General features: G+C 55.8%; 1 protein-coding gene across 1 annotated transcript in view; it reads right to left on the bottom strand.

The window, feature by feature from the left end:
- Positions 1-302: 302 nt before the first annotated feature.
- MYO1D (myosin ID) overlaps positions 303-13,462 on the bottom strand; it is a 247,767-nt gene continuing 234,607 nt past the window's right edge. The window contains exons 22-23 of the mRNA XM_040639835.1: positions 9,295-9,495; positions 303-2,689 (exon numbers count right to left, since the gene is read on the bottom strand). Of these exons, the coding sequence (XP_040495769.1) occupies positions 2,533-2,689; positions 9,295-9,495 (358 nt within the window). The 3' untranslated portion in view covers positions 303-2,532. The remainder of the gene's footprint in view (positions 2,690-9,294; positions 9,496-13,462) is intronic.

Here is a 13,462-nt window from a genome sequence, read left to right as displayed (position 1 = left end):
TACGTGCCCTGACTCAGTCAACACGAACGCCGTGAACTTTGAGTCTAACGCACGGGCCTCAAAATGGTGGAACGAAGGGCTTCGACCGATCGCTGCCGCCTCCCGGCCTTCCCGCCGCTCGCTTCTCGCTGGCTGTTTAATATTTTCGTTCAGAAGCCTCCGGTAAATGACCCTCCGTTTTACCTTATTTGTGCTTAACGCTTCCTCCCAACCTCCGGGACAACAGCTGACTTTTTACCAGCTGGGATGTCACAGTTGTAGGTGTAGTTTTCAATTACAGATAAGCAGGACACCTTTAAAAATAAGATTTAATGCTTTATTGCTCTTGATGGTAAATCAAAATATGCTCTAGAAATAAAGTTAATTTAATGGAAAATAGGAATAAACGCAGCAAACCATAAAACTGCATTTAATTAGATCAAGAGAAACACTTCATTGCATACAATCACTGTGTCCCCCTGCTCTCCCCGGCCCCTGGGAGCGCCGCAGAGACAGCACCCCAGACGCCCGAGCCTTCTTCCGTCGCCGCATGCCGGGGCTTCTTTGAGGACATCACGAAAAAGTGCTTGTCGACTGGCCCGCAGCTGGGAGGCCCCTGTGCTGGGCTGAGGAGCCCCAGGCAACCCTGAAAGGTGGCAGGAAGGGCGCCCCCCCCCCCAGCTTCGGAAAGGCACTCGTCTGGCACGAGCCACTTTGGTGCGTCTAAAACATCCGTGTGCGCGTCTCTAGTGTAAGGCAACAAGTTTGGGGAAATGAGTGGAAAGGAGAGGAGGCGCCGTTCCAGTTAGGATGGTCCGACTAGGGTCAAGGTGATTGGCAAAACTGTGGCTCAACCAGGCTGAAGGCACCTCTGTGCCGTGCAGGCAGCTGACCAGGCTTCGGGAAAGGATGGGTCTCTAAGGACAGGATGCCAAGAGGATTCTTCGTTGCAAATTGCACACGGTGCAGATGTTCTGCGGGCCGTGGGAAGGTGGACGGGGTGCAGGGGAGACCAGGCTGTTGGGGCCACCCGGTGGGTCAGCCAGGTGACCATGGCAGGCACTGGGCCAGGCACTTGGTATGTTTGCGGAGTCCGGGGGGCAGGTCAGGAGCGTGGGGGGAGGGGGCGGGGGGTGGGGTGGGGTGTGGGCGGCGTCTGGGGCAGAAAGTGAAGAAAACACCAGCGCGGCCCTCTCTTACCTCCCGCTGGTCTCCTACCGAGCTGCGGGCTCCCCCTCATGCCCCTCCCCACATGGGGTGTCCCAAGTCTCTCCTTTGAAGGCTCCTGGCCAGGAGGCCGGGCTGCTTGGGGCTTGGGCGGCATCCTCAGCCGCGGCTCAGGAGCAGAGCGGTCTCAGGAAGGCGTCGGAGACACGGGTACTTTCTGCTGGGCCCCGACTGGCAAGACTGGCACTCCTGGCACGAGATCTGCAGGCCCAGCCTGGGCCCCAGCTGCGGTGGGGGCTGTATGCGGGGCAGGGGGCATCCTGGCCTGGCCTGCAGTGCCAGGACTCCCCCACTCTGTTTCTGTCACTCTGCCTCTCTGGCCCTGGTCCTCACTCTCCAAACGTGTCTGAAATAGGGGTGTCAGGAGGGGAAAACTTCTGGACCCCCCCACCCCGAGTGCTCCCTGCCCCGGCAACTCCCGTTTTCTTACGGGTGGTGTTCCCGACGTGAGTGTGGGCACAGCAGACGCCGTACTTGCCACGCCGCCCTGCTCCGGCACACGTTGTTGTGCAACAGCCACAGGCCCAGGCCGTGCAGTTGAGGAAGACGGCCCTCGGGGCACTGCTGCGCTCTCTCCCGGAGAGGGGCCTGCAGGCCTGGGTTGAGGGGGGGCAGGCTCTGGGCAGGCTGGGCCGCCAGCTGGGCACGGCTGCTCTGCCAGCCGCTGGCTTCCGGGCCCAGGGGCCAGCCCGACAGGGGACGCTGCTCCCCCGATGGCTTTGGCTGACTGCTGGGGAGGGGGCTCCAGCGAGGAGCTCTGAGCCAGGTCCTCTGGGGGAAAGGGGTGGCAGCCTGTGCTCAGAGAGAGAGCAGGGCTACATCCCCAGCTCATCTCTGCCAATCTCCCCCAGACACCTCCCCCCCCCAGGGGAGCACGTTTTGGGTTGGGGAAACTGCATCTTGTGGGGTCAGGTGCCGGTCACTGGATCAGGGCACACGGACCTGACCTGGCCAGTGGGGGCGGTTGGAGTGGCGGGGGGCCTCCGCTGACATCGAGTCACCTCTGCGGGGAGCTGCGGTCTGGGTGTGAGCCCAGGGGTCTGTGGCAGGGCACCGGGGTCTTTGGTTTGTTGAGTGAGGACTGTGGGAAGTGGGGGCAGAGGAGGCTGGAGACCAAAGGCAGACAGCCAGCAAGAACACCTCAGGGGAGGGGCCTTGGAGGAGGCAGAAGAGGGGCTCGGCCCCAAGCACGGCGGACCCTTGCGAGCTGATTTCTAGCGGGCGGTAGCGGGCAGTCAGCCATTCAGACGGGCCGGGCGAGGCGGAGTGGAGGGGGCTGCCCGGCTCTGCAGCCCCCCGCCCCAGCGAGGCCTCCCCGGCGAGCGGTCAGTTCCCCGGCACGCTAAGGATGAAGCCCGAGCGGTTCTTGGTGAAGTCGGGCTCTGGCTGGTTGATGCGCGTCTCCACGGAGACCGTGCACTTCTTCCCATGCAGGCTGCACTGCACGGGGTTGGTGACGTTGACTTGAAGGTGGCGCTTCTCACTGGAAGAAGCAAAAGGAGAAAAAGGCCAGACAGGCAGTTAGCAGGCGGCCAGAGTGGGGTGAACGGCCTGGCAACCCCTGGGGCCCGCCATCTGCCACGCTCCCCTGGGGCATGGGCACCGGCAGACAGCGGCGGCTGACGCTCCCATCCTGGGCCTGCACTCGGCCTGCCGCGCTGGACCACAGCCACCGCAGCTCTGGCCTGAGGCCGGGGACCCAGTCACTTGGGGTTAGAGGTCAGCAGGGAGCTCGTCAGGAGGGGCATGGGCTTCTGCCTGGGGGCTACTGATCAGCGGCCTGGGGCTGCCACGGGGAGCCCCGGGAGGCGCGTCCGGGGGCGACTGGAGAGTCTTGCCTGCATGCTCTCCCTGGCGAGAGAAATGTCTTTGCGGAGTCCTGCCCGCTGTGGGGCCCAGCCGGGAGAACTGGGGCTATCTTCCACTTCCCCAGCACCCTGGGCAGGCCCTCTCCCTCCCGGGGTCACCAAGGCCCGCCTGGTAGTGGGTGCACCTGTCTCGGGTGCCTCGCCCGCACGCTCCGGATGCCGCCTGTTTGCCAAGCGGCCGGCACCTCCATGCACTCACGCTGCTGACACAGCCCACGCCTCTGCTCATGCCCCTCGTCTCTCTCGGAGCCAGAGGCCCAAGGAGGAGGGTCCGTGTTGGCCCGGATCCCGGGCGCTGGCCGGGCTGGTGGCGCACATGAGGTGCCTTCCCGGCACACGCTGGCCCAGCGACAGGAGGCCCCTCGGACCCGGGGCCCCAGCGCCGCAGCAGGGTCTTCTCGGCACCTGCCTGCACGCTGCCGAGGACGTCCTGCTCCGGCTTCCTCACGCCCCTTTCCTGCCTGCTTTCTCCCTGGGTATGTCCCGGAGGCAGACGGCGGGGCAGGAAGAGACCCGGGTTAGCACTTGTGGGCATTAGGTATCTAATACTTAATGTCTTGTCAGCTGCAGCTAAAACCTTGGCTTAGCTATTTTTAACCAGACTTGGACATAAAAATAGAGTCCACCAGAGGCAGTGACTCAGACATGGCTCCGTTCCTGGGGGAGCGAGGGCTGCGATGCGGGGTCTAGGTGTGGGGCCCCGTGATCCTGGCCCCCACCGTGGTGCTGGCCCAGGGCAAGCAAAGCCCGGCACTGCAGCCCTGCCTGCGGCTGGAGATGCTTCCAGGACCCGGAGCCTGCACCTTCCCCAGCTGAGTTAGCCTCCTGGTCCCTCTTGTTACCCTGGCACCGCCTCTGGGTCCCTCTGAGCTGGGGATCACATCCCCTGGGGATGTCCCCCTTCTGACTCTGGCAGAGGCTTCCCCTTTGCCCTTGCCTCGTGGTGGGCACGTGTCCTTCCCTCAGTGCACTGCTGGGGATAGGCTCTGTCTCCCACTTTCTGCGTTTGCGCCCTCCCACCCCATGGCACAGTAGTGTGCACGCAGTGGGTTCAAGAGTCACCTGGGGGACTCAAAGTCCTCGGGGAAATGGCTCTAAAAGGGCCACATTCCAAACACGGGGCGGGGATGGGACTCACCAGCCACCCCCACGTTTTCATGTTCATACCGTTGGGAGGTGCTACTTCCAATAGGACCCTTCTGACTCCAGCCCCTCCACAGCCCTGAGTTCAGTGTCCACAGAGAGTGGCCTCTGACTTCCCTCTTCCTCCCTCTTTCGGGCTCTGGGCATCTCTAGTATCTGCTCTATATTCTTGGTGCAGGGTTGAGGCTGGTGGGAGATCGAAGAGGAGCAAGTGGCTATTGTAGACTGGAGAATGAGGTAACAACGGCCAACTTCACCTTGTCACCGGAGCGCCAGGGCTGGGGGTTGCAGCAGAGAAATAGCCGCAGAGAACCAGAGCTCCAGTCTGTTTCTCCCCGCACTGGGCAGGGCTGGAAGCATCTCTGCTACCCTTTCCAGCGAGACCACTGGTCTCCACTTCTAGAACGCGAGTCCCCGGAGGGCAGCAAGGGGCCTTCCAGGGCTCACACACTGCGGGGGGCTTGTGGGGTGCTCTCCAGGTGCTGCTGGGCGCACCTGCACTTCGAGCTAGGCTGCCGTTCGGGGCTGGTGGTGCCAGCGTGGTGTGCAGGCCTCGTGTCTTCTGCTCTGCAAATGCTCCCTCCCAGCAACAGTACTCTGCCAACTCCAAATACTCATAAATACTGGGCATGACTGGTTGTGATCCTTGTAGGGCTGAAGCCTGCCCAGCCCATGAAATTGATCCCAAACGGAAAGTGGCCAGCCTATAAAATGGGAGCGTTCTACAGGGGAGGCCTGCCCCTTAGCAGAGGAATATTCCATATTATCAACTTAAGTGACAGTCCGTGCCTGTGTGCTTCTCCTTCCCTTGGCGTAGCCCTGAGCAGCCCTGCCCTGATTCCCAGTCTGTCTTCATGGGGTGCTGTGGGGTTTGGGCAGAAGTGGGGGGTGAGGGGCTCCCTGTGATGGTTTTAGAATAGGACTATGTGGGCCGGAAGGAGAGCTGGGCTGGGCAGCATCTGCTGGTGTGTCCGCTCACGGCCATCGACAGGTGACAAAGTAAGATGACGTGGACTAAGTCTGGTGGCTTCTGAGTAAGTCACACATAGAATGATTACCACATGACCCAGCAATTCCTTCCACTCCTGGACACACACCCAAAAGAACTGAGAGCAGATGTTCACACAACAGCACGTCCCGGAATGCGTATGGCAGCGTTATTTACAATAAACAAACGGCAGAAATAATTCAAATATCCATCAACTGATGAAGGGACGCAGTGGTCTATTCATTCAGTGAGGTACTACTCAGCCACGAAAAGGAAGTACTGACACAGGCTACAACACGGAGGAGCCTCAAAAACAGGCTGACAGAAGCCAGACACGGCAGCCACGTGTCGTCGAGTTCCACTGCCATGAAGTGTACGGAATACGCACGTCCGTAGGGACGGAAACAGAGGAGTGGGGTGTGGAGGGACTGCTTAAAGGGTACGGGGTTCCTTCTGCGGTGGTGAGAATATTCTGGAACTAGATGGTGGTGATAGCTGCACGGCACTGAGACTGTACTAAATGTAACTAATGGTAAATTTATGTTCTGTAACAAACAAAAAAAAGGTGGATTGATCTAAAAGACGCACAGGGGCCCCTGGCTGGTGCAGTTGAGCATCTGATTCTTGGTTTCGGCTCAGGTCCTGATCTCAGGGTGGTGGGATCGAGCCCCTGCGTGGGCTCCGTGCTTGGCGCAGAGCCTGCTGGAGATCTTCTCCCTCTGCCCCTCCCCCCGCTCATGCACACACTCTAAAATAAAATAAAATCTTAAAGGACAAATAAGAACTTGCCCTCAGGGGCGCCTGGGTGGCGTAGCGGTTAAGTGTCTGCCTTCGGCTCAGGGCGTGATCCCGGCATTATGGGATCGAGCCCCACATCAGGCTTCTCCACTATGAGCCTGCTTCTTCCTCTCCCACTCCCCCTGCTTGTGTTCCCTCTCTCGCTGGCTGTCTCTATCTCTGTCAAATAAATAAATAAAATCTTTAAAAAAAAAAAAAGAACTTGCCCTCAAACCATGTTTTCTTTTCTTATCTCAAACTCAACCAAAATGGCTTTAAGACGAGCAAGGGGTTTCCTGTGCCTGTTTTGGACACAGAGCCGTAGCTGGGTACCAGCGGCGGACAGGAAGTGGACACTGACCTGTCTTGCTGGAGCCTCACCACACTGGAAATCTTTATAGAGCTAGAGTACCTTCCTTATTTTTTAAAGAAAAGAAGGCAGATTTTATAGATGGAGGCAGGGTGTCTCCCTCTGATGGCATGCCAAGCCCAATGACAGCTGCCGTCGGAGGCTGGCGGCAGGGGGAGGGATGCTTTCCTCCCCATCTTCTGTTACAGGATTTAATGGCTCAGCAAACTCTGGAATTCGGGGACTTTCATCTTGTTTCATCTGTTCCAAGCCATCATTGCAGGCAAATGGCCTTTATCGAATTACGTTCCTTCATTTTGCATTTAGACTCCTGTCCTCATTAGAGAAATCTGTGGGTCAATGCAAGACCCCATCAATGGGCGTCCCCATGTGAGCTGTGTGTTTTTGTAGCTCCGGCACAGAAGGGGGCAACAAAAGTCCCCTAGGAGCTGAATCGGCTCAGAAAATATCCCCTCCTGACTAGCCCTGTGCAGCTGGGATTAGGAGACTCCCACCCGCGGGCCTGCTCTGTGCCCACCAGGAATGGTAGAAACGAGTGGGCCCCTTCCTCAGTTCCTTGCTGAGCGGTGGTGACCCCATTTGGATAAACGCGCTCCAAAGGGGGACGGAGCGGGGGCGGAGTGCAGCGCAGGGCCTGGCGAGCACGTTCTCCGGGGGCTGGCGGGGTGTTCCCGAGAATGTGAGGCTCGTGCAACGTGCGCGCTCGTGTTTGCACACAGGATGTGGTAGGAGGAAGCTCGCCTTGCACCAGATGCAGTCAGGTCGTAAATAGACGCGTCTCCAAGTGATGAGGTGTGGTCAGCATTTCGTGATGGGCCCCCGGGGCCCAGAGTCAGGCCATTCTCTGGGCACCCCTAGAACCCGAGCGCATAGGCTTGGGCGCTCACGGAGGACACGCTACGGACGGGACATCTAGAGCTCGTGTGTGCAGCTGTCTCTGTGCGTGTCGCTTCAGGAAGCAAGCCCCTCTGCTCGTGTCAGACCACAGAAGGCTAGTCTTTCAAAACCCGGCTTTAGGAAACGCTACTTCTGTTTTTGTCGGGGTTGAACGGATACTCGGGCCAAGGTCACTTCTAAAGCGAGTCTGAGAGTCCAGCACGCCGTGGTCCTGAGAGTGGGGGTGTCCCATCTCCTGGTCTCCTCGTGGCCTGTCTGGGTTGCTGCTGGTGAGGGATGGGGTCACCATTTTTTTTCAGAAGATACAACTCCCCTCATCACGACATGTTCTCGGCAGGCAGCTCGTCCTGAGGCCCCGGCCCAGCCTGGTGCCTGCCTCCACATCCCCAAACTGAGTCGGCTCCCAGGTGTGGTGGGCAGAAACCCCACGCCCCTACCCGTGGCCCTGCCTCTGCTCTCTCCTCGCCGACCACCATCGCCCATTTCTCCCTGGCCTGCTCTTCTCTTGGCAACTCTTTACTGAGTTGGCTGGGCCCCGGGCCCTGAGCTCAAGGCACCCCCATTCTTAATGGGATGATGTGCATGGGACCCACGGAGGACGGCCACTTCATCTGGGATGGGCTTCCAGAGGTGGTGACGTCCGGACCGCACCTCAGGAAGGACGAGGACTCCCACAGGAGTATCTGTGTTTTACTCCTTGAGTATTGTTTTATCTTTAGTCCTTCTCAACTCAGGCATTATCTCACAGTATAAACCACATGCCTGTGGTTTCGGGAACAGTTACCCAGTCAGCGTCCCCATCCTAGCACGAGGTCCAAGCATGTATCTGCTGCCACCAACTAGACAAATCCCCTGGGTTGGGTCTTCATGTGTCCAATGCTGAGCTCATCCTCTTGGCCCCTTCCCCAAAACTGGCTCCCTCCTCTTGTCATGTCTACAACGGCGAGCACGGTCATCATCTGCCTGGTCACAGAGGCCTGAAAGCCGGGAGTCCGCCTGGATCCGTCCTTTCCCTCTGCTGCCCAAAGCGAGTCACTAAGCTCTTGGTTCACTGCGCTTTCTCGGTCTGTCTCCCCTGCCCTCACCACAGCCCAGAACTCAGCCCTGATGTCGCCGCCCAAGGGGTTCCTCTGCCTTTAATTTGCCCCATACCCCACTTCACACGCGTCCTCCACATTGTCATCAGAGAGATCTTCTCAAGGCACAGAAGGATCCTGTCACTCTCTTGCTGAAATCCCTTCAGTCATTTCCCAGAGCTTTTGAGCCCCGGCCGGCCGCCCCCACCCTGGGCTGAGCCAGGTGTTCATCTGTGGCCACTGCTCTCTCACAGCTCAGAATGCGCAATGGTGCTGGGCAGGTCCCGACGGCACGATGGGAGCTGACAAGCTTCCCTGATGGCTACCGGTGTCTAGAAATGTGAATAAAATTCCACAGAAAGAATATTTAAAATCCAAGTGGAGGCTGAAGGAAAGAAAGGATAATCTCCAGGAGTTAGAAGGAAGGGGTGGATCTGGGGCATCATGAGAAGGGGGGTCCAGTGGATGCCAAGCCGGGGGACATGCCGGCTTGAGCAGGAGTCATGCCCGGGCCACATGGCGGGGGGCACTGGGTCTGAGGTCTGGGAGGAGGCTGAGCCTCGGCAGGCTGTGGGATCTAGAAAAGGTCACATGAGTCTGCCTTCCAGCCTGGCAAAGTGGCGAAGGAATGACCGCGTGGGAGAACACACGGTTTTCCAGTAAAGACCTGGAACCTCAAACGTTCTTCTCTTAGCCTCTTGAACAGCAGACCCACTGCACACCACCAAAGGCAAAGAGCCAACCGGAGAGAAAGACGCATTACCTGCAAAGGAAGAGTAGGCCTTCTCATCAGGTGTGAGAAGATAATGAAAACAGACTCTTGCAAGCACTGAAGGAAAGTAACCGTCAACCTAGAATTCTATACCCATCACCTGAGCGTGAGGGCGAAACAAAGACTGCCTCAGACACCAAGGTAACTCCAGATAAGCATTCACTGCAAATGAATGAAATGAAATGAAAATTACTAACTTGGTGGGTTCAACTGAGCACCGATCTGAAGTCCAGGAAAACAACAGCATGACAGATGGGGTGGTGGTCCTCAGGGAGGGACTTGGGTCCTTGCATCTGGGAGGAGGGTAAGGACACTGATGAACTTTAGACGTCCTAAGACTGGCACAGGCGTGAAGAAAATGGATGGTAATCAAGAAGGCTCGGCTGACACGGACAAGTCTAGAAGAAGTGGAAGGAAGCGGGAAAGACGCTCTGTTCATCTAATCAACACAGACACAAGGAACAAAAGCAGCTAAGAAGAAACGTGGGAACAAGAAAACACTAACGTGGGTGTGTACACCAAGGCCTTGCGTGAGCCCCTGGTAAAAGGGACTCCTTGGATTTAATTTAGAAATGCAGCTCTATGCTATTTGCAAGAGACCCTCTAAATCACCACGACAAAGAAAAGGTAAAGACACGAAACAAGGTACTCAAGGCAAACAGGAATCAGGAAGGCTGGCAAAATGCACCGCTGGGGAAAGAACTCACTATTTTGTTTCCTTTATCGGGGAGTTGATAGTTTAGCAGGAAGGTACTCATGACACGTCTACTGTCGCAGAAAATGATCTTAATAGCTTTCCTAAAACACGTGATGGAGATGAGCAGATGACAGTAAAAGAACACAGATTTGAACCCAATTAATGAGCTTGCGTGTACGTGCGTATTCACTGTGCTCGGCAATCGAGCGCACATCAGAGAAGCGACACTGTGATCAGGGAGCCGGTACTGGACGGTAAAAGGAGGGTCAGTACATACCTGAGAATGACCATCACACAGAAACCAGCTTCTGACTACAATACAGTGAAAATAAAAATTAAAAAAGGTGAATCCAGGGGCGCCTGGGTGGCTCAGTTAGTTAAGCGTCTGCCTTCGGCTCAGGTCATGATCCCAGGGTCCTGGGATCGAGTCCCCCATTGGGCTCCCTGCTCAGCAGGGAGTCTGCTTCTCCCTCAACCCCTCCCCCCACTCGTGCTTTCACTCGCTCTCTCTCAAATGAATAAAAAAATCTTAAAAAAAAAAAGTGAATACAGGCATACCTTGGAGACACTGCAGGTTCGGTTCTAGACCCCGCAATGAAGTGACTCAAATGACTTATTTTGTTTCTCAGTGCATGTAACAGTTAGGTTGATGTTATACTGTAGTCTGTTAAAGTGTGTAATAAATAGCACTATGCCTAAAAAACCACGTACATACCTTAATTAAAGAACGCTTTATTGCTAACAAACGCTAACCATCACCCAAGCTTTCAGTGAGTCGTAATCTTTTTGCTGGTGGAGGGGTCTTGCCTCGCTGTTGGTGGCTGCGGGCTGACCAGGGTGCTGGTTGCCGAAGGCTGGGGTGGCTGGGGCAGTTTCTTAAAATAAGACAGCAGTGAAGTTTGGCTCTTCCGTTCAGGAGTGATTTCTCTGTAGCAGGTGATGCTGTTCGATAGCGCTTTACTCACAGCAGAACTTCCCTCTAGACGGGGAGTCAGTCTGTGGAGCCCTGCTGCTGCTTTCTCAGCCGGGCGTATGCGTGTTCTAAAGCCTGTGTGGTCACTCTGACGGTCTTCATGGCCTCTTTACCAGAAGCGGTTTCCATCTCAAGAAACCACTTTGCTCATCTGCTCGGGGTTCATCACGAGATTGCAGCGACGCAGTCCCATCCCCAGGCTCCACTTCTAATTCTACTTTTCTTGTTTCTACCACATCTCCACGGAAGTCTTGAGCCTCTCAAAGTCCTCTGTGAGGGTGGGAATCAACTTGTCCCAAATTCCTGTTAACGCTGGTATTTTGACCTCCTCTCATGAATCACAAATGTTCTTTTTTAAAAAAGATTTTATTTATTTATTTAAATATTTTATTTATTTGACAGAGAGAGCACGCCCAAGCGGGGGGAGCAGCAGGCAGAGGGAGAGGGAGAAGCGGGCTCCCCGCTGAGCAGGGAGCCTGAGGCGGGGCTCGAGCCCAGGACCCCAGGATCATGACCTGAGCCAAAGGCAGATATTTAACCGACTGAGCCACCCAGGGGCCCTAATCACAAATGTTCTTAATGCCATCAAGAATGGTGAATCCTTTCTAGAAGGTTTTTGATTTTTTCCTTTGCCCAGGTCCATCGGAGGAGTCACCATCTGTGGCAGCTACAGCCTTACGGGATGTATTTCTGCAGGAAGACCTGAAAGCGGGTATGACTCCTTGGTCCATCTCCATCGCAGCTCTTGGGTGGCCGGGTGCGTTGTGAGCGAGCAGTCGTATTTTGAAAGGAATCTTTTTCTGAGTAGCAGGTCTCAGCAGTGGGCTGGAACTATTCAGTCAACGATGTGGTAGACAGATACTGTCACGGGGGCTGTGTGGTTCCATTCGTAGAGCACAGGCAGAGGAGATTCAGCATAATTCGTAAGTGCTCTAGGATTTTCGGATTTATAAGTGAGCATTGGCTTCAATTTAAAATACCAGCTGCATTAGCCCCTAACAGGAGGGTCAGCCTGTCCTTTGAAGCTTTGAAGCTATGCATCGATTTCTCTCTACCTATGAAAGTCCTAGGTGGCGTCTTCTTCCGACAGACGGCCGTTTCGTCTACACAGAGCATCTGCTGCTTGGTGTGGCCACCTTCACGAATGATCTGAGCTGGATCTCCTGGAGAACTTGCCGCAGCTCCTGCCTCAGCACTTGCTGCTTCACCTTGTACTTTTCTCTTATGGAAAATGCTTCTCTTCTTAAACCTCATGAACTAACCTCTGCCAGCTTCAGACTTTTGCTCTGCCGCTTCCTCGCCTCTCAACCTTCATAGAACTGAAGAGAGTTCGGGCCTTGCTGTAGATAAGGCTTTGACTTAAGGGAATGTCGTGGCTGGTCAGACGCTGAAAACTTTCTCCGTGTTGCCAACAAGGCTGTCCCGCTTTCTCACCACCCGTGTGCTCACCGCAGTAGCACTTCTAATTTCCTTCAAGCACTTTCCCTTTGCGTTCGCAGCCGGGCTGTTTGGTGCAAGAGCCTAGCTTCTGGTCTGTCTCGGCTTTCGACACGCCTTCCCCACTAAGCTTCATCCTTGCTAGCTTTTGATGCACCGCGAGACGTGTGACTCTTCCTTTCACTTGAGCGCTTAGAAGCCATTGTGGGGTCATTCACTGCCCTAATTTCAATATTGTTGTTTCTCAGGGACTAAGGGAGGCTGGAGGGGAGGAAGAGAGATGTGAAGTGGGGCTTGGGGGGGCCGGCTGGTCAGTGGAGCAGTCAGAACACACGTAACGTTATCAGTTAAGTGTGTTGTCTTACATGGTGCAGTCCCCAGAGCCCCTAAAGCCTTTACAATAGTAACATCGAAGAGCTCTGGTCACAGATCACCGCAACAAATACCGTAACAAAGAGACAGTTTGAAATATTGGGAGAATTACCAAAATGTGAGAGACACGAAGTGAGCAAGTGCTGTAGGAAAACTGGCACCAAGAGACTTGCTTGATGCCACGTTGCCGCAAACCTTCGATCTGTAAAAACTGCACTTTCCGTGAAGTGTGGGAAAGTGAAGCCCAGTAAGAGGAGGTATGCCCGCGTCGGTGCTTCCAGGAATTCGGATTATGCTTCTCCATCTCTGACCGTGAAGTGCGATGACACAAGGTATGCGTGTAGAATAGCCTAACGAGAGCAAGAGAGCACAGAGCACCTACTTGGTGCTTGATCCTCACGACGGCGGCGGGGGGGGGGGGGGGGGGGGGAGTTGCGTGTCAGAAGAGGAAATAAGGCCCAAAGAGGCTCAGTGCCTCCCAAAGTCTCACAGCACCGCCAGAATCTGAACCCAGGCAACCAGGCCGGAGTCCGAGCCTTCACCCCTGCATCCTGCCACTAGAACAGTCACTAGAATATACTTGTGAGCTGATCTCCCTATTTACTATGTGCTTCTGAGCACCGCGGTGCTGAGTGCTTTTCATCCCCCGACAGAGAGCTCCTAGTGCAGAGTCTCATACGAAGTAGGAGTGGCCTAAATGTCCAGAGAAAGAATAATGTGTCTTAAAAAGACATGACTAAGAAAGTGGCTGGGACTCCCCGTGACATAAGGCACCAACCGGGAGACTGGGGGCAGCCTGGAGCGTCTTCAAAGCAGGGCTGCCGAGAAGGGGGCCCCTGCGCCTCGTTCGGAGCGACGGTGTTTACGTGCAGAGACGTGTAAACGG

This window comes from Ursus maritimus, unplaced genomic scaffold (genome assembly GCF_017311325.1).
Source record: "Ursus maritimus isolate PB19 unplaced genomic scaffold, ASM1731132v1 scaffold_24, whole genome shotgun sequence".
Classification (NCBI taxonomy): domain Eukaryota; kingdom Metazoa; phylum Chordata; class Mammalia; order Carnivora; family Ursidae; genus Ursus; species Ursus maritimus.
The sequence above is the reverse complement of the archived record's forward strand: the minus strand, read 5'-3'. Positions and strand labels throughout refer to the sequence as shown.